The sequence below is a fragment of the Podarcis bocagei genome, assembly GCF_964188305.1.
Source record: "Podarcis bocagei genome assembly, chromosome: 7".
Classification (NCBI taxonomy): Eukaryota; Metazoa; Chordata; class Lepidosauria; order Squamata; family Lacertidae; genus Podarcis; species Podarcis bocagei.
The window spans coordinates 59,303,774-59,322,238 of record NC_138132.1 but is presented as its reverse complement, the minus strand read 5'-3'; the positions used below and the strand labels follow the sequence as shown (position 1 = coordinate 59,322,238).

The 18,465-nt window shown below is 42.9% G+C and overlaps 1 protein-coding gene across 4 annotated transcripts in view; it reads left to right on the top strand.

Moving 5' to 3' along the window:
* Window positions 1-18,309, top strand: part of ADCY7 (adenylate cyclase 7) — an 82,675-nt gene extending 64,366 nt beyond the window's left edge. For 2 of the 4 annotated variants that reach the window (XM_081201128.1, XM_081201130.1), the window contains 13 exons: window positions 2,660-2,757; window positions 4,444-4,528; window positions 5,322-5,459; window positions 6,538-6,579; window positions 7,510-7,575; window positions 8,103-8,275; window positions 9,420-9,501; window positions 10,241-10,396; window positions 10,860-11,006; window positions 12,332-12,439; window positions 13,405-13,519; window positions 14,491-14,615; window positions 14,969-18,309. In XM_081201128.1, the coding sequence (XP_081057254.1) occupies window positions 2,660-2,757; window positions 4,444-4,528; window positions 5,322-5,459; window positions 6,538-6,579; window positions 7,510-7,575; window positions 8,103-8,275; window positions 9,420-9,501; window positions 10,241-10,396; window positions 10,860-11,006; window positions 12,332-12,439; window positions 13,405-13,519; window positions 14,491-14,615; window positions 14,969-15,106 (1,473 nt within the window). In that variant the 3' untranslated portion in view covers window positions 15,107-18,309. Of the gene's footprint in view, window positions 1-2,659; window positions 2,758-4,443; window positions 4,529-5,321; window positions 5,460-6,537; window positions 6,580-7,509; window positions 7,576-8,102; window positions 8,276-9,419; window positions 9,502-10,240; window positions 10,397-10,859; window positions 11,007-12,331; window positions 12,440-13,404; window positions 13,520-14,490; window positions 14,616-14,968 lie in introns of those variants that run through there. The other 2 variants (XM_081201129.1, XM_081201131.1) reach the window with 2 other exon arrangements.
* Window positions 18,310-18,465: the final 156 nt, after the last annotated feature.

Genomic DNA, 18,465 nt, shown 5'->3' with positions numbered 1-18,465 from the left:
ATCACTTATTCTCATAATTCTCTCAACTAAATTGCTGATGCCATGTTATTTTCTATCCTGCATCTTCTTAACATTCATACAGTTTATAATATTTTTGTAGATAGTCCTTAAACTTTTTCCAGTCCTCTTCCACTGTCTCTTCTCCCAGGTCTCGAATTCTGCCAGTCATTTCTGCCAATTCCATGTAGTCTATCAGTTGCGTCTGCCATTCTTCCAGCGTGGGCAAATCTTGGGTCTTCCAATGTTTTGCGATAAGTATTCTTGCTGCTGTCGTTGCATACATAAAGAAAGTTCGATCCTTCTTTATCACCCTCTGACCAACAATGCCCAAAAGGAAGGCCTCTGGTTTCTTAGGAAAGGTATACTTAAATACCTTTTTCAACTCGTTATAGATCATTTCCCAGAAAGCCTTAACCCTTGGGCAGGTCCACCAGAGGTGAAAGAATGTTCCTTCAGTTCCCTTGCATTTCCAACATTTATTGTCAGGCAGATGATATATTTTTGCAAGCTTGACTGGAGTCATGTACCACCTATAAATCATTTTCATAATATTTTCTTTCAAGGCATTACATGCCGTGAATTTCACACCGGTGGTCCATAACTTTTCCCAGTCAGCAAACATAATATTGTACCCAATGTCCTGTGCCCATTTTATCACGGCTGATTTAACCGTTTCATCTTGAGTATTCCATTTTAACAGCAAGTTGTACATTTTTGAAAGTACCTTAGTCTTAGGTTCTAACAGTTCTGTTTCTAGTTTCAATTTTTCCACCTGGAAACCTGTTTTTTTGTCCAAATTAAAAACCTCCCTGATCTGAGCATAGTGTAACCAATCTCGCACTTTATCCTTTAGTTTCTCAAAACTCTGCAATCTCCAAGTATCTCCAACTTTTTCTAATATTTCCCAATATTTCGGCCATTTGGCCACCATATTGAGTCTTTTCCGAGCCTTAGCTTCCATTGGTGACAACCACCTTGGGTTCTTATTTTCTAATAAGTCTTTGTATTTTATCCAGACATTAAATATTGCTTTCCTGACAATATGGTTCTTGAAAGCCTTATGGACTTTTACCTTGTCGTACCACAAATATGCATGCCATCCAAAAGCATTGTTAAACCCTTCCAAATCCAAAACATCAGTGTTCTCAAGAAGCAGCCAATCTTTCAACCAGCAGAAAGCTGCTGATTCATAATACAACCTTAAGTCTGGCAGGGCAAACCCCCCTCTTTCCTTAGCATCGGTTAATATTTAAAATTTTATTCTGGGCTTTTTGCCCTGCCAGACAAATTTAGAGATGTCTCTCTGCCACTTCCCGAAACACTCCACCTTGTCCACAATCTGTAGGGTCTGAAACAAAAACAGCATTTTTGGCAGTACATTCATCTTTATAGCAGCAATTCGGCCCAACAAGGAAAGTTTCAATCTTGACCAGCTTTCCAAATCCTTTTTAATTTCTGACCAACACTTTTCATAGTTGTCCTTAAATAAGTTCAAATTTTTGGCAGTCATATTAACCCCTAGGTATTTCACCTTTTTAACCACATTTAAATCTGTCTCTTTCTGAAACCTTTCTGATTCCAAAGTTGTCAAATTTTTTTCCAAGACCTTAGTTTTTTGCTTGTTTAATTTAAATCCCGCCACCCGACCAAACTCATGAATCAGTTCTAAGACCCTTTTCGTACTAGATTCTGGCTCCTGTAGTGTCAAAACCAAGTCATCTGCGAAAGCTTTAAGTTTGTACTGTTTGGCTCCGACCTGAATTCCTTCAACCAACCGGTCCCCTCTAATCATATTCAAGAGCACCTCCAGGACCGAAATGAATAACAAAGGGGAAATAGGGCAACCTTGTCGTGTTCCTTTCTCAATCCTAAACTCTTCTGTCACCACATTGTTAACTATCAGTTTAGCTTTTTGTTCTGAGTAAATTGCCTCTATACCATTCTCAAACCCCCGTCCCACTCCCATCCCTTCAAGATTTTTCTTCATGAATTTCCATGAGATATTATCAAAGGCCTTCTCCGCATCTATAAAAATCAACACTGCTTTTGTATTAATGTTCGTTTGCAAAAGTTCCAAGATATCAATGATGTTCCTAGTATTATCAAACAAGTGTCTACCTGGGAGAAAACCTGCCTGATCTTTGTGAATCACTTCATTTAACACTCTTTTAAATCTATTAGCCAAAATGTCTGCAAAAATTTTGTAATCCACATTTAAGAGAGAGATGGGGCGGTAGTTCTTAAGTTGTGTCTTTTCAGTTTCCGATTTAGGTATCAATGTGATGAAAGCTTCTTTCCACGATTCCGGTGCCTTCTTCCCCTCCATAATCTCATTGCAAACCAAACCTCCATTAATGGTTGTGTCAAATAATTTTTCAGTGTCTTATAATACTTGGAGGTAAGCCCATCTGGCCCTGGAGACTTGCCCAGTTGCATGTTCTGAATGGCACCTTCAATTTCTTGTTGTGTTATTTTATAGTTCAAAATTGACCTATTTTCTTGAGACAGTTTTGGTAATCCATTTCTTCTTAAAAATTGGTCTATCTCAGTCTCTTTCTGCGGCCCTTGTGTGTAAAGTTGTTTGAAGTATCTCTGGAAGCACTTTCTAATTTCCACAGGGTTCTGAATTAATGTCTTTGTTTTGTTTCCCCATCTCCAGTATCGCACAATCCCGATCCCCAAACTGAGGGGTTATTTTGCCTGCGCCAGCATTGTGCTGCTGTGTATGTTCCTTGTACAGATTTCCATAATGCAAGGGTAAGTGTCCCCCCCCCTTTTTCCTTTTTAAATATGTCTCATACAAATCTGCTACAGGGGCAGTTTAATGTAATTCAGAGATTGAAGTTAATGCTGCCCCCTGGCTCCAGATTGCAGAATTGGCACTGTTGCGGCTGCTACGTAATAGACGTCCTCCGTTTGTAAGAGCTTGGATCATATAGTGAGGCAGCACCCACAGCTTTGGAACTCCCTGCCTATTGATATCAGCCAGGCTCCTCCACTGTATTCTTCTCAGCTCCTGATAAAACATTTAGGCAAGCCGAGGCAGTTGTTCCATATGTTCCAAAGATAAGCATGTAGGAACACTGAAGATGCCAGGTGCTTCGGTTTCAAGAGACTGGTGTGCAAGTTCTGTTCCATACAGCAGAACTTCAAGGAAAACACAACTAAAATTCACTCCAACAGAAGGTACTCCAGATGGTTTGCTCATGTACGTGCACAGAAAATAGATCTAGCTGAAAGGAGATTTACATTGATTGCTGCAATGCATCCCTATTGATTGTTATTGCATTTTTAAACCATATTTTATTGATTTTCAGATATACCAGGACCAAGGAAACAACAACATTATTGTTGTATAAGCTTGGAAGGTTGCATGATCTTAGAAGGGTGTGTGGCTTTGGGGGGGGGGGCATGGCTGTGAGAATCATGAAGAGACCCTGCGCTTGTGATTATTATTATTTTTATTTAATGAAAATTGTACACTGCTTCATTGTTTTAAAAAAAAAGCCCACACCCTCAAAGCAGTTTACAAAAAGATAATAACCCTACCTTTAAAAGATAACAAAAGTTAACATACTAAAACAGATTAAAATCACCTCAACTTTTTAAACAGCTAAACAGTAACGTGTTCAGCAGGCACTGAAAAGGGTATAGCAAAAGTGCTTGCTTGATCTCAACAGGCAGGGAGTTCCACAGTGCAAATCCTGCTTCACTATATGATCGAGTTCTTACAAAGGCGGGACAGGTAATGGGGGGGCCTCCTGCAGTAGTTCCACTTCTGCCAATTGAAGGGCCGAATGGGCCCAGGCCACTGCATTACACTACTGTTTGCCACTGCACTACTGTTACTGATTCAGTGCTGCCTCCTCTGGCCAGCAGTTAGCTCTTGAAGGTTTCAGACAGAGGTCCTTTACATCACTTCCACCTGAGAGAGCCTTTTAACAGCAGCCACAAGGGATTGAACCTGGCATCGTCTGCTTGCAAAGCATGTACTGTTCCACCAGATTATGGTTCTGTGCCCAAGATGGGAGTCCAGATGGCCCCGATTAGCAGCCCATGTTCCCGCTCTAGATGACAGGAATGAATAGAGAGATGGCATGTAATTGGAGATGCAGAACCAAGGAAATTTGCCTCCTTATCTTTTTGGTGCTAGGGTGTTATTGCCCTGGGTAATATCCTGAACCACCAGTCTTGCTAACTGCAGGCAAATGTAATGCTTTAAACAGAGAGTGTTGGAGAGATTCTAACATTTCAGGTGGTTTTTTTTTTGGGGGGGGGGAGTGCTGCTCAATTAGCTTTGAAAATCAGAAGCAAAACGTGCAAGCAACTTGGCTATCAAAGGGATTATATATTCCCCTAGGAACTCACGACTATCGAAGCATGAATAACGTTTTTCTTTAGCTCTGCATCATCTGTTTCCACCCACCCCTTCCTCTCTTTCAGAACGTCAAAATTAGGGATTCCATTTGGGGTCGTAGCTATCATAATGGGGCTAATTTTGTGTGTGTGCTTTGCTGATGACTGTTGGGTAAGTAAAAAATAAAAATAAAATAAAATGTCCAAAGCATTAAAAAAAAAGAAACAAAATTGTACTGCCAGATAGCATGTGTTTGCCTTAAATGCATTTGCATTGAAATTTGTTTATCCGCTGGGGTAAATGTAATACCAGCCGTGCTTGTAAAAATCTCCGCGTATTATTTCTACCTGGGGCTGTTGATCTGGATCCTAAGAACTGCTAACATGAGGGCCACATTTACAGTTACTAATTTCAAGGTTGCCATGGCCAATATCTATCAGCCATTGTCTGCCCGGCTTAAGTGGGAATGAGTTTAGATTTCTCCTGAACATCAGTAGTGGGGGAGGCAGGCACACCTCACCAGGTAAGGCATTCCACAAACAGGGAGGCACCACCGAGAAGGCCCTGCAGTTGGGCAGTGCAGTTGGACAGCTGCTGGAGGAGACACCACCACCAAGAGGGCATGCCCTGCCTGCCAATCACGGGGCCCATTGTGGTTGGTATTGGGGAAGTCGCTCCTTCCCCAGGATCTGCCTTCCCATTCATCTTGCAGTGGAAAGCCACACGACCCCCTTCTGCTGTACAAAACCACGTTGCTAGTAAACAGTGGCCTTGCGGCATTGGCAGCTGCTGGAGGGAGAGAAGTATGGCCAAAGCTCTTCCATTTTAAGAACTGTGTGTAAGGAATCGCCTCCTGTAAACAACAGAAAATGTCAAACATTTGTTGCTGTAGCATGGTTGTAGGGAAGGAGGTAAGAGCTGGTATGCTTATGTGTCATGCTGTGCCTCTGTCATCTGTTTGCAGAGACCCTGTTCAAAGCAGTGGCCCCCAGCCCGCTATCTCCGCACGCTTTCAGAGAAAATGGAGACGATGCCAGCCGTGAGGCTCCCGCTGGCCACTATTGCAATCGGCTCTCTGTTAATTCTAGCTGTTTCTAACTTGGTAATTCCTTTCACTAGTCTTTTTTTCTTTATTATTTCATAAAATTTGCACACCGCTTGACTCTAAAACAACCCCCCCCAAAAAAAGCAGTTTGCAAAGAATAAAAAAAATGAATAGACTTCCTCAGCATTCTCTGCCTGCTAGCAGAAGGTCTCTTGCACTAGCAGACAGGTGAGTTTTAATATTACACAACAGAGGAATTGCACAATCTGTTGTGCAGCAGAGCTACCAGCAACCTGCCTATGCATTCTCTTGCACAACGATGTTCTGCTTCCGCAGAATTTTAAACTATGCAGCACATAATTAAACTGTGGAACTCACTCCCACAGAAGGCAGCGATGATCATCAACCTAGAAGGCTTAAAAGAGCCTTAGACAAATTCATGGAGGAAAGGGCTCTCAGCAGCTACTAATCATGATGGCTATTCTCTGCTGCCGCGGTTGGAGGCATTAATGCTCTTGAAAAGCAGTTTCTGGAAAGGGAGAGTGGAGAGTGATCTTGTGCTCCAATCCTGCTTGCTGGTTTCCCACCTGCCTCTGGTTGGCCACTGATTCAGCAAGCTCTTGCGTTCTTAATGTTTCAAGTAAGACTAAGGGACTAAGTGATTTCAAGAGCTTAATTCATTGCCACAAGCTGTGATAATGACTAGTAGCTTCAACAACCTTAAATATGGATTGTACAAAAGGTGGGTAGATCTATCAACTGGCATCAGCCAGTTCATTTCTTCACCATAAAGGGCAGCATTGCAGATTGTTTTAGCCAAGACTCTTATCCATTGGATTGTGTCCTAAGTAGCACTAACTTGTCCCATCAGTGCAAGGATTTACAGTAGTGCAATATAATTCCCCCCTTCCTCTCCCAACATGCCACCTAAATCTTTATAGACATTTTCACAGTTCTCCAAAGCAGATTTGGGGAAGGATGTGGGGCACACATGACAGGAGGAGAGGGGGGAGGAGAAGTCCCACGGCACAAGTGGAAATCCTTTCACTGACTGGCCACGTTGGTGATAACTGCCATTGTTTTGTAATAAAGCTATGTATTTGAATTCCTAACTAGTTTCTAATTTTTTAATTAGCACACAGACCAGACTATTGGAAACTGTACTACACCAAACCTGGTGAGTTTTAAAAAGCAAGTTTTGTTTGCTATATTAATAACCTTTGGTTTAGTAGTCCAAGATCGGAGATCTATTTCTTATTTAAAATGCAAACTTTTTAAAAATTATTGGTGCTCTAACCATCTAGCTTTTCTATTACCTTTCTCTTTGCATTTCACTGTTACATTTTAATTCTCCTTTCATGTGTACAATAAAACAAAACAAGAGGTGTTTTTTTATAAAAGAAATTACCCTAATGATCTATTCAGCTTCTCAGTCCTAGAATCCTTTGGTTGTATTTTAAATTACTCATGGCAGAACCCTTGGCCAAAAAAAAGTGTGGTGGTGGCAGCGGTCAAAAATAAATGAATGAAATTGACACTTGAGAGATAGAGAGAGCCCGCCTCACAATCAAGGCATGGAGAAGGGCCGTTGCTTAGTGAGTGGTTCTCAACCTGTGGGTCCCCAGATGTTGTTGGACTACAACTCCCATCATCCCTGAGCTCTGGCCTTTCTAGCTAGGGATGATGGGAGTTGTAGTCCAACAACATCTGGGGACCCACAGGTTGAGAAAGGCTGGCTTAGATGGAAGGCATCTGCTTTGCATGCAGAAGGGCCCAGGTTCAATGCCTGGCATCTGCAGGTAGGGAGAGACCCCAGCCTGAAACCATGGAGAGCTGCTGCTCATCAGTGTAGGCACTACTGAGCAAGACGGACCAATGGTTTGACTCAGTATAAGGTAGCTTCCCGTGTCCCTATGTTCATCCTTGAGCTGCTCCATTCTGAAATATGCATTATGGTTCAAGTCACAACAGCTCCATGTTTTCTTTAGCCAACCACCAGACAGTCCTGTCGATTAATCATTTTGCTCTGCATGTTGATGGAGCCTGGCCTGCCACAGACAACAAACAATAGTCTTTCTCTTTCCCTTTCTCTCCTGCTCTAACAAAGCAGCAGGTGGGCAACAGTTCTTCTGAAAACAGCGACATGCTGAGAATTGAAGCTGAGACCTACTCAGTGAGTAAATTTGAACTTAAAATATGGGTTTAGATACATGCTGGAGAGAATTGCTCAAAAAAAAAATACCAACACATGTTCAAAAGCTATTGGCTTCTGGCCATAACAGAAAAGTGAGATTGCCTTGCTTTTCCAATGCCAACATTCCATTGTGCTCCAGCACGATCAAGAAACAACTCAAGTTAGGGCAATGCAGAGAATGGGCTGGCTTGATTTCTAATGGATGTAGCCACTGGGTAGGGGTGGGGTGGGGGATAAAATTTCATGTAAATATGTATGAATTTTCATGAGGACTTTGCAATTTAAAAAAAAAACAGATATGAAAATGTGGAGAACAGAATTTAGGATTGGAGAAATGAGAAACCGAGAGAAGCCAAAATTGACAAATTTGCCCTTACCTAGGACATGACTACATAGGCAATCAGTGTGCCATGATATTATTTATTTATACACACACACACACACATATACATATATATATTTAGATATATACATATTTTTTTAAAGCCGCTCCTCTTCTGTTCCAGTATTATACCTACTGCTGCCTTCTGGGTTTCATCGCCTGCTCTGTGTTCCTTCGAATGAGCTTTGAACTGAAGCTTATCCTTTTGTCAGGAGCTGTCGTTGGGTATTTCATTGTATTTAATAGCAACCTGCTTTTGTGCTCCAGCCGCAGCAACGTCAGTGACTCCACCACAAGGTACGGTATCTTGCTTCTCAATGGTAACAACACTCTGTAAGCTGATGGTGAGCTTAGTGGAATTGCAGACTGCTGCTCCAGGAAGTGATCTCGTAGATTACAGTTTCTTAAGAAGCTAGGAACAGACCCAAAGTATGCTGCAGCATGGTGACACTAGCTGCATTAGGAACCCTTTTCCACCAGTGAAAAAGTTGAGTTCTTGGGTATTGTGCGGATAATGATTGCGCTAGTGTTGCAATGCATTTGCTATCACTGCAACATGTCGCACAAGACCTTCTTCCTCCTACCTGAAGCATTTTCAGATGTTTAAACCACTCTGCAATTTTCATGCAAACACAGGGAATTGCCTTGTGCCAAGTCAGACTAGAGCAGACACTAAATGGTCTCCTTACTTATCATTGTGTTCATCGGTGATGAACTTGGGAGGTCACCTCGTTGCTTTTCTCTCTTGGCCCACCTGCACCATACAGTTAAAGTGCTACAATATGACTTTAAATAGCCATGGCTTCCTGCAAGGAATCCTGGGTGCTCAGAGCATTAGGAGACCCCTATTCCCTTTCACAGAGCTACAATTTACAGAGTAGTTTAACAACCAATTCCTCTTTACAGGGAGCTCTGGGAATTGTAGTGCTGTGAGGGTAATGGGGAATCCACTATTTTATGTTTACCAACTTATTCTCTCTCTGACACCTGTTCAAGATGGTGCATAATGTGGAATTTGCCCAATCAAATCTCAAACTGGAAAAAGCCCCATCAAATAATTTTTGTTTCATGGGCTGGAAATGCTCAAGCCTGTCTTCCATTTTGACCTCTTGCCCTTGAGAGTAGTATTTATCCGAGTATCGAACTCAGAGGTGGATGGCAGTGGTGTTTACTTAACCCAACAAACTCAGGGGTGTCCCCCCCCCTTGCAGGAGACAATATTTGACAGTAATTTTTTTTTTCTAACGTGGATGGGTGTCTTTGTGTCTTGTGAATGGTTCCAACGTGCAATCTGGCAAACTCTTGTTTGTAGTCCTCTGTATCGCTTGAAACTTTGAACGTTTTAGAGATGCATTTCCAAACATTTAAGCATGGGTGTTTCACACATAGTTCCAAACGCTTTTAAAATGAATGTTTTTGTTTTGTTTGCTTTTTGTTTTAGGTTTTTTATGAAAGAACCAAGAACAATGACAAATTTATACCTGGCTCTGTTTTACATAACTTTGGTTCTACTGTCGAAACAGGTAGGCAGCCCAGTCCTCATAGGTGTGTGATTTGCCCAGAGCTTTCTGTCTTCAGTTTGTCTGTGATGTGACATTCCGAACCTTTTTTTCTTCTTACTGTGGGTATCCCTGCAAAATTATTTTGTGTTTTCCGGTTCTGCTGCATTTTGTAACAAATCAGACACTATAGGATTTGTTCTGAAGTGCCCACAGTCTCTCTATGCCTGTGAGTTGTGCTTCCTCAGTTTGGCAGTTGGTTTTGAACGGTGGGAAGTCCCACTAGCACGGAGATCAAATCTGTGAGCCTAATACTAGTGATGATGATGTCTTAATGACAGCTGAGGCAGGTCTGGGAAACACAGCGCAATGATTTGGGATAAATAATTAGGTACGATTTAAAATAGAAATGTGGCTTGTGGGAGCATGTTAGACAGTTAATGAATGCTGCACGCGTACAGGAATATGGGCATTTGTGGCTTAGTACACTTGGCTTGCATGGGGAAGAAAATGTGTGGGGTGCAATTTGGGGCATCAGGGGTTAAATGCTTGGCTTATTGGTCAAGTCTCTCATTTTAAAAGATTTCAAGCTTTTGAAGGAGGAACAGTTGATTTCATGGACATTAAAAATGTCATGGAGCCCCTGAACCCACAAGGCATTAAACAAGTTTGCTGCAAGTACACAAAGCTTTTTTCTAGTATTTTCAGCTTGCTGATATTAAGGCTGAGTTTCATAATTCCTTGGTTTATTTGTTTTTTGCAGATAGACTATTACTGTCGTCTGGACTGCCTACAAAAGAATAAATTTAAACAGGAACACGAGTCGTTTGAAACAATGGAAAACGTAAACCGGCTGCTGCTGGAGAATGTGCTCCCAGCTCACGTTGCTGCCCATTTTATCGGAGACAAATTAAACGAGGTATAGAACAATAAGATTCACATTGCTCCATTGTGGTTTCGTTCACTCCTCTGCTAATCTTTAAGAGATCACATGTTGAAAACAGCACGAGGACAAAGCAGTAGAAGCCCCATGGTCTAAAAAGCAAAATAAATCTTAGGTCTCATTCAGAATATACACTTGAAGTGCTTAACCACTTTAAAATCATGGCTTACTCCAAAGACTTCTGGGAGCTGTCGTTTGTTAAGAGTGTCGTTAAGAGCGACAAATTTCCGTCGCAAAGCTACAATTCTCAAAATTCCCTGGGAAGAAGGAGTGGTTGCTAAACCACTCTGGAAATTGTAGCTCTGAGATTTCTGACACCTAGCGTGCACTTCTTTGAATTTACATGTGCTTAGACAGTGTTGCTTTAGTTGTATGGGGAGATGGAAGCAACTGGTAGCGAACAATGATATTGTTGAAACTGTTGTTGCATTTCCTGCAGGATTGGTACCATCAATCCTATGACTGTGTCTGTGTCATGTTTGCCTCAGTACCCGACTTCAAGGTGTTCTACACAGAATGTGATGTCAACAAGGAAGGGCTAGAGTGCCTTCGACTCCTCAATGAAATAATTGCCGATTTTGACGAGGTACCTCTTGAGGCTTGTGGGGGCCTCTTGGTGTTGGGATTGGTTCTCTCTTTGCCTGTCCCCGCCTCTTGTGTTAAATAGCCAGAAATGAGTATTCTCCTCCCCTCAAGTCTTCAGTGTAGTGAAGAGAGATCTTCTTCTCCACAGAGGAGAGAATTGGCTTCTTGAGTCATGTTAGGAAGGGCCTTGGAGCCTGCTTGGCAGCATTTAAAAAATGTGACTGGTTGCATATGCAGCAGAGAGGTGTATCATAATTCAGTGGGAGAACATATGCTTTGAATGCAGAAGGTTCCCGGTTCAATCCCTGGCATCTCCAGGTACGGATGGGAATCCCTTCTGAAACCCTGGAGAGCCACTGCCAGTCAGCATGAACAAATATTGAGCAAAATGGACCCAATGTTCTGCCTCGGTAGGAAACAGCTTCCTATGTTTCAGGGATGGGGGGAACTGTGGTCCTCCCATCAGCTCCGGTCACCATGTTCAGTGGATAGAGAGGATGGGATTTGTGGTCCAGCAGCAACTGTAGAAGGCCACAAGTTCCTGACCCCTGAGTAAGAAGGATGTACAGGGTACCTCTGCTTTGCAACCTTGGAAAGTCATTGTCAGTCAGAGAACACAACACTGAGAGTTCTTACATACTGAGAGCCCTGCTGGATCAGACCATCAGTCCAACTAGCCCTGCATTCCCTTCCCCACAGGGTGCAATCAGGGAAGCTCACATTCAGGACAGGAGGACCTTAGCCCTCCCTCACTCTTGTTCCCCAACAAGAGGCATGCTGGTTCTGATCCTGGATCTGATACTTCATAGTCATCCTGACTAGCAGCTATTGAGAGCCTTGTTTTCCTTCCAGTTGACCTGGGTATAAGACAGCTTCCTATGTTCCAGGGGGTTGGGTGGAGTGTGTCCTATGAAGAAAAGTATCCTTGAACCAGAGAACCATGGTTTGATTTGCATACTTGAGCAGGATGACGCACCTACTTCTACAACCTTATCTTGAAAGGGTTGCCATCAAGGGTCAAAACACGATGAAAGGGGTGTGGGTGGGTGTCTTCATGCAGGCATATTAATCAAGCTATTGGGGAAGTCAGAAACAAACAACCAAATCTTAAAACCCACACATCCTTCCCATGTATTTTGCACTTGGTGATCGGTATGAAGTAAAAAAAAATGTAGCAGGAAAACCAGCCCTATCTTGAGCAGTATAGCCTCTTCCCCTTGTCTAGCTTATTCCACTGGAAACTCTGGTCTGTGAGAAGACTGTAACAGGACAAAGAATCATCCAGGTCCTGGATTTTAATTGTTTTCCCAATTTTTCCCCAAACAGCTGTTGCTGAAACCTAAATTCAGTGGTGTTGAAAAAATCAAAACTATTGGGAGTACATACATGGCAGCATCAGGACTCTGTATTACCCCAGGCCAAGAGAATAATCTGGTAAGTCACCTCCTGAAATACAAGCCACTTTGATAGTGTGTGTGTGTGTGTGTGTGTGTGTGTGTGAGAGAGAGAGAGAGAGAGAGAGAGAGAGAGAGAGAGAGAGAGAGAGAAAGCAAGGTTCTAATCCCCACTCAACCATGAAGCTCCCTGGGTGACCTTGAGCCAGTCACTGCCTCCCAGCTTGTCCTACCTCACAGGGCTGTTGGGATTAAAGGAGGAGGGAGAGAACCATGTGTGCCCCCTTGACCTCCTTGGAGAAAAAGGTGGGATATAAATGCAATAAAGAAAATGAAATAAATAAATAAATGTGAGTTTTGTTACCAGCTACTTTAAGCAGGAAAGGGACGCAGGTGGCGCTGTGGTCTAAACCACAGAACCTAGGGCTTGCTGGTCAGCAGGTCAGCGGTTCGAATCCCCGCGACAGGGTGAGCTCCCGTTGCTCGGTCCCTGCCCCTGCCAACCTAGCAGTTTGAAAGCATGTCAAAGTGCAAGCAGATAAATAGGTACCACTCCAGCGGGAAGCTAAATGGCGTTTCCGTATGCTGCTCTGGTTTTGCCAGAAGCGGCTTAGTGTTACTGGCCACATGGCCCAGAAGCTGTACGCCGGCTCCCTCGGCCAATAAAGCGAGATGAGTGACGCAACCCCAGAGTCGTCTGTGACTGGACCTAATGATCAGGGGTCCCTTTACCTTACTTTAAGCAGAGAGAGGAATGTAGGTGTCCACTGACTTTACCTGCAGTTCTAGGATACGCCTATAATATATCTGCACTCCATTAGTGGAGGGGTAGCTACCTCTGGCCATCAAGATGTCATTGGACTAAAAAACCCATTCTGGCTGGGGCTGATGGGAGTTTTGAGTGCCAAAACAACCTGGAGGGCCACAGGTTTCCTACCCCTGGACTAATAACCTAAAGCAAAGATCCTCTTAACACTCTCCCTCCTGCCCCAAAATATTGTTTAGGACCAGGAAAGACAGCATGCTCAAATTGGCATCATGGTGGAATTTGCAATGGCTTTGATGACTAAGCTGGATGGCATCAACAGGCACTCCTTCAACAATTTCCGTCTCAGAGTTGGTAAGTTCAATCCACTCCCCCCACCCAAAAGTGGTGGGGCAGGCTGAATTATCTTGGGGACACCACTGTATTTCTTCCATATTCAGTGATTTTTAAAATCACTACATCTTAGAAGAACATCTAATCCAGAATTCTGTTCTGATAGCAGCAAACCAAATATCTGTGGGAAGCCCACAAGAAAGATCTGAGCACAAGTGTGCTCACCTTTCCGTTGTTTTTCGGCAAGTGGTATTTGGAAACATTACTACCTCCAGAGCTAGTGTGATTTACACTGTTGCTTAGGAACCACAACCAAAGAACATAAAAAGAGAATTGCTGGATCAGACCCAAGGCTCCATCTGGTCCAGAATCCCGTTTCCCACACTAGTTGATCAAATGCTTGTAGGAGGCCCGCAAGCAGAGCACAGAAACACGAGGCGCTATGTTGTTCTCATTCAGACCACTGGTCCACCTAGCTGGTCCACCTAGCCTCAACTGACCAGCTGGGTTTCAGGCAGGAGTCTCTCCCAGCTGGGAGTGGTTGGACTCCAGTTTCTTACAGCCCCAACCAGCATGACCATTGCTGAGTATTCACTACTGACTGGCTCTCCAGGGTTTCAGGCAAGAGTCTTGCCCAATTTTACCTGGAGATTCCAGGGACTGAACCTGGGACCTCCTCCTCTGCCCGGTAAGCTAATGGAACCCAGATAGTGTTGCCATGACCAGTTATTGATCAGCTTACGATAACATAGAAGTGGACTTCTTCACGGGGTAGTAGCAGTGTTCCCTGCTGAAATACAAGAAGCCCCAACAGTGTTGGCATCCCGCCGGCTTCTGAAGACATGCCTTTGTTTAGGCACACGTTCCCTTGAATTGAACTTGTGATTTTATTTTCCCATGCTGGCATACAACACCTTCCTCTTTTTGTGCCAAGAAGCCACAGGAGTGGAAAGCAAAATTTCATCTTAACCTTCCCTTTCCTGTTCTTGCAGGAATAAACCATGGCCCTGTAGTAGCTGGTGTGATTGGTGCTCGCAAACCGCAGTATGACATCTGGGGAAACACAGTCAACGTTGCCAGTAGAATGGAGAGTACAGGAGAACTTGGGAAAATCCAGGTAAAAAAAAAAAAGTGGGCAGAGGGGTGAAGGAAACCTGTACAATGATTAGAACATAAGAAGAGTCCCTCTCCAAACCCAGAACTAAGGAGGTCATTGTGACTGTTTCCATTGCCTTTTAATCTCATCTCACCTACCCTTCCTGCTTCTTGAGTCCCTTCTCCCCAGGAGCAGCCCAGATGTTTTACTGTCCAGCAGGAAAGAGGTTGGGGGAAAGCTGTATAGTTTATTCCTATTGTGGCGGTTTCCTTGTTCCTCTTTCTGCATGCTCTTAGCAGGAGTAGTAGCTGGGCCTGAAAGGGATGAATGCTCACTTTGAATTATGAATGGACTCGTGTGTTTTCTGTGCACAGGTTACAGAAGAGACTTGCAAAATACTGGAGAACCTGGGATATGCCTGCGAATGCCGAGGACTTATTAACGTCAAGGGGAAAGGAGAACTGGTGACTTACTTTGTGTGCACAGATACAGCCAAATCCCAAGCGCTTTGATTCGAGTAAGAAACTGCTGAGAAGTTTGGTCAAAATTTGTGTCTTGCTGGGCTTGGTTGTTTTTAAAATAACTTCCCTTCCGGAAAGCCTGGAAACTCTGCCTCCTTATGGAAAGGAGCTTATGACAAAAACGAATGCGGACTAGAAGTGGTAGTACTTGTATCTCAAGAGGAAAGGATTGTGGAAAAGCTCTTTAAAGCTGTGCCTGTCAAAAGAGTTTGCAGGTCTCCATGTTGCAGATTATTCTCTCCTTTCCCTGCCATGCAGCCACAGGACAGAGCTCCACTTCTGCACCTTTTTCATGGATTCACAGTTGAACGAATTGCCTCGTTAAAACATTCCACTGCCTCATCCTTTCAGACCTGGTTTTAACAGTATTGCACTTGTCCATGGCCACAGCACCGCCTTGAGTTTGCAGCAGTCTTATTACATAAGGCAATGGGACCGAAGACTCCTCTGCCTGAGAACTTTTTAACTGGAGATGTCAGGGGTTGACTCTGGGATCAACTGTACACCAAGCTTGTGCTCTTATCATTTGGTTGTGCTTCCCCCACCCTCCCACCTGACTTTGAGCTGCAGCTCTGCCCTAGAACTGGATTTCAGTACCAGGAACTGTTGCACTGCCAGTATTCTTCTCTACAACCACAACCCGGTCCTTATAAACATTTCTGTGGTGGTAATCCTGTTCTGCTGCTAAACCATACCCGGATATATCATACACATCTGTTTTGCTTATGCCTGTGCTATTCTCTACTGGAGCAGAAGACAAGTGATGTGAGGAACTTGCTTATTTTTTGCTCACATGGCTTATTTTTTTCTGGATTCTGTTACCTGGGTCTGGAAACATTCTTGGCCTTGGTTCTTGAATGTGCTTTCCACTCTGGGTGGAAATGTGTGGGTGGCTTCTCCTCGTACACCTTTTGCTTGTGTTGTAATGTTTTTTGCACTTCAGCAGGTGCTTTTTGTTTCAGCAGCTATTAGTGCCCCACAGCAACATGCTTAACATCAGCAGTGTGAGTGTGCGTGTAAAAATCCAGATTCTTGCACTTGGTAACCCTGCTCCTATAATTGTGAGTAGCTTCAAATAGTTTTCACTGCTGGCATGGCAGTGCTGTAAGGCAGGCAGAATTGGGTGATACACACTCTTAAAATACGGCACAGAGAAACTTCCAGTGTCTTCCTTAATTCGTCTGATAAAAAGAAGTATAGTTTCTGGGGATACAGATCTCTCTTGTGGGCGTAACAAACCATAGGGCAGCACATTGGCAGCTACAGTGCAAATTTTGTACAGTTAGTGAACCCCTCCCTCCCTCCCAAACTATTGTATTGCTAGATTTCATCATTGGCAAGAGGCTGCCACCTGTTTCCACATTTTTATGATAAAAATGGACAGAGAGGGCACAACCAAATACAATGTCCACCCTGAGCCGGACTTGAACTTCATATGTCTACCACCTTTTGCTATGCCATGGGTTTTTGCTCCAGTCCCATTAGACAATTTGAGAGGGGGGGCCTACTTGTTAATTATTATTCTTTCTCCTGTTGTCTGTAGAGTTATTTCTTTCTAGCTTCAGTGATATTTAGCACAAACTAAGTCAGCATAAGGCAACTCCAAAATTGACCCCTGAATACCAACCTATATAACTAACTAGGTGAAGGAGAAATACTATGGGTTTCAGAACTCATTTTGGAAACACCTCACAGCAGTGTGTTGTTACCAGCCACCATGCAAGATCTGTGTGAGGCATGCTAATTGGGAGTAGGGAAAGCACAGAAAGCTGGCTTCTGAACAAAATAATTTTTCAGGTAGAACTCATTTAGTCTGCTTAAATGATACGGGATTGGATCCAAAGATGCAGAAGGTACAGGTTTCAGTAGAGCCTTGTACAAGAAGAAACTAAATTGCAAAAGATGGAGATCTGCTTTTCCAGCTTGTTGCAGGAGCTTAAGAATGGCTCTAGAATCTACCTGTTTTATTAATGGGCAAACTCCTGAGTTGTTTGCAAATCAGGGCCATCAGCTTATGCTCAATATTTTTTGGGATCCAATCCACTGTACCTGCCATTAGGTGTATTCCCAGGGGCTAGCCTTGAAACTTTTTTATCTTATGAAAATTACTTCTGTCTGACAGGCTTTTCACAGGAGAACCAGAAACAAACCACTAAGTCTTACAGGCAAGGGGGAAAGGTGTAAATTGTTTACAATGTGAAATGAACAGAGAGTTGTTTATGTGCCCCATGGGGGGGGGGGAATGCTTAGCAGCGCAGTGCTATGCATGTGTACTCAGAAGTAAGTCATACTGGGGCAGTGGGTTTACTCTCAGGTAAGTGCACATCTTGCAGTCTGACTTTATGTGGAGCACAACTGAACTGTGTTGACTAGTACCTGGGCATATCCTAGGAAAGCAAAATGAATGGCTTTGCATTGAAGTGTTCTATAAATTTAAATGTGAATACCATGAAACATTTTGAAATTGTATGTTTTTCCCTGTGATTGAGATTCTGTAGAATGCCTTTGGCTCTGCTCCAATTTGCAAGTCACTCTCTGGAGTAGCTTAACTGAAATCCAATTGAAGTTTATGGAAATCATTCCAAGACTTGAGGACTGTGACTCTAGTATTTTTAAAAAAGTTTTCAGAGTAGAATGTGACTAACTGTGCAAAGATTTCTGGCATTCTTTGCCCTGGATGCAGCCCTGTTGTGTTCATTATAATTACTGTGTAATTAACTTATGCGGAGGTTGAAGTGCCTATGTTTCATGACAGGAACAAAACTCTTCTAGTCAAGTCCTACTGTGGCTTTTAGGACTTTTGGAAAGTCTTAGCTGTCTAGAGTAGGTCACACTGGAAAGTAGCAAGATAGAGTAGTCCTAGGTAGGATAAAAAGGAAACTTACGCAATTGTATTTTGTTATAGCAGCAAGTTAATGTGAAATATGATAACACTGCTTTCAGTTCTTACTTTAGTGTGCATTTGTTAGAATGCTTTAGTTCAAAGGATCCACCTTTAATCTTTGCAATTTGTCATCGTTTGGCATCAGTTATCAAACGTCATATGCCAACAGCAGAAACTCAAGTGTGAAATGCAAGTATTAATGTTTAATTGTTTCTGTTCACATTCTACTGCAAGTCAAGGTAACTTGTCTACCTTCTGTTTTAATTCTAAATTTCCCAGATTAAAAATTTAGGATGCGTTTGTTGCCTAATTGCTCTTCTTTTGTATTGTTTCAAATTCTTTAAGAAATGTGTTTCATAAAAGTAAATATTTCATTCTTGCTTTGTGTGATCACTTTCCCCAGGCTGTTATAATGAAAGAGCAATGTTACATGAAGCACCTTGCCCTCCATTTGACTGTCAACAAA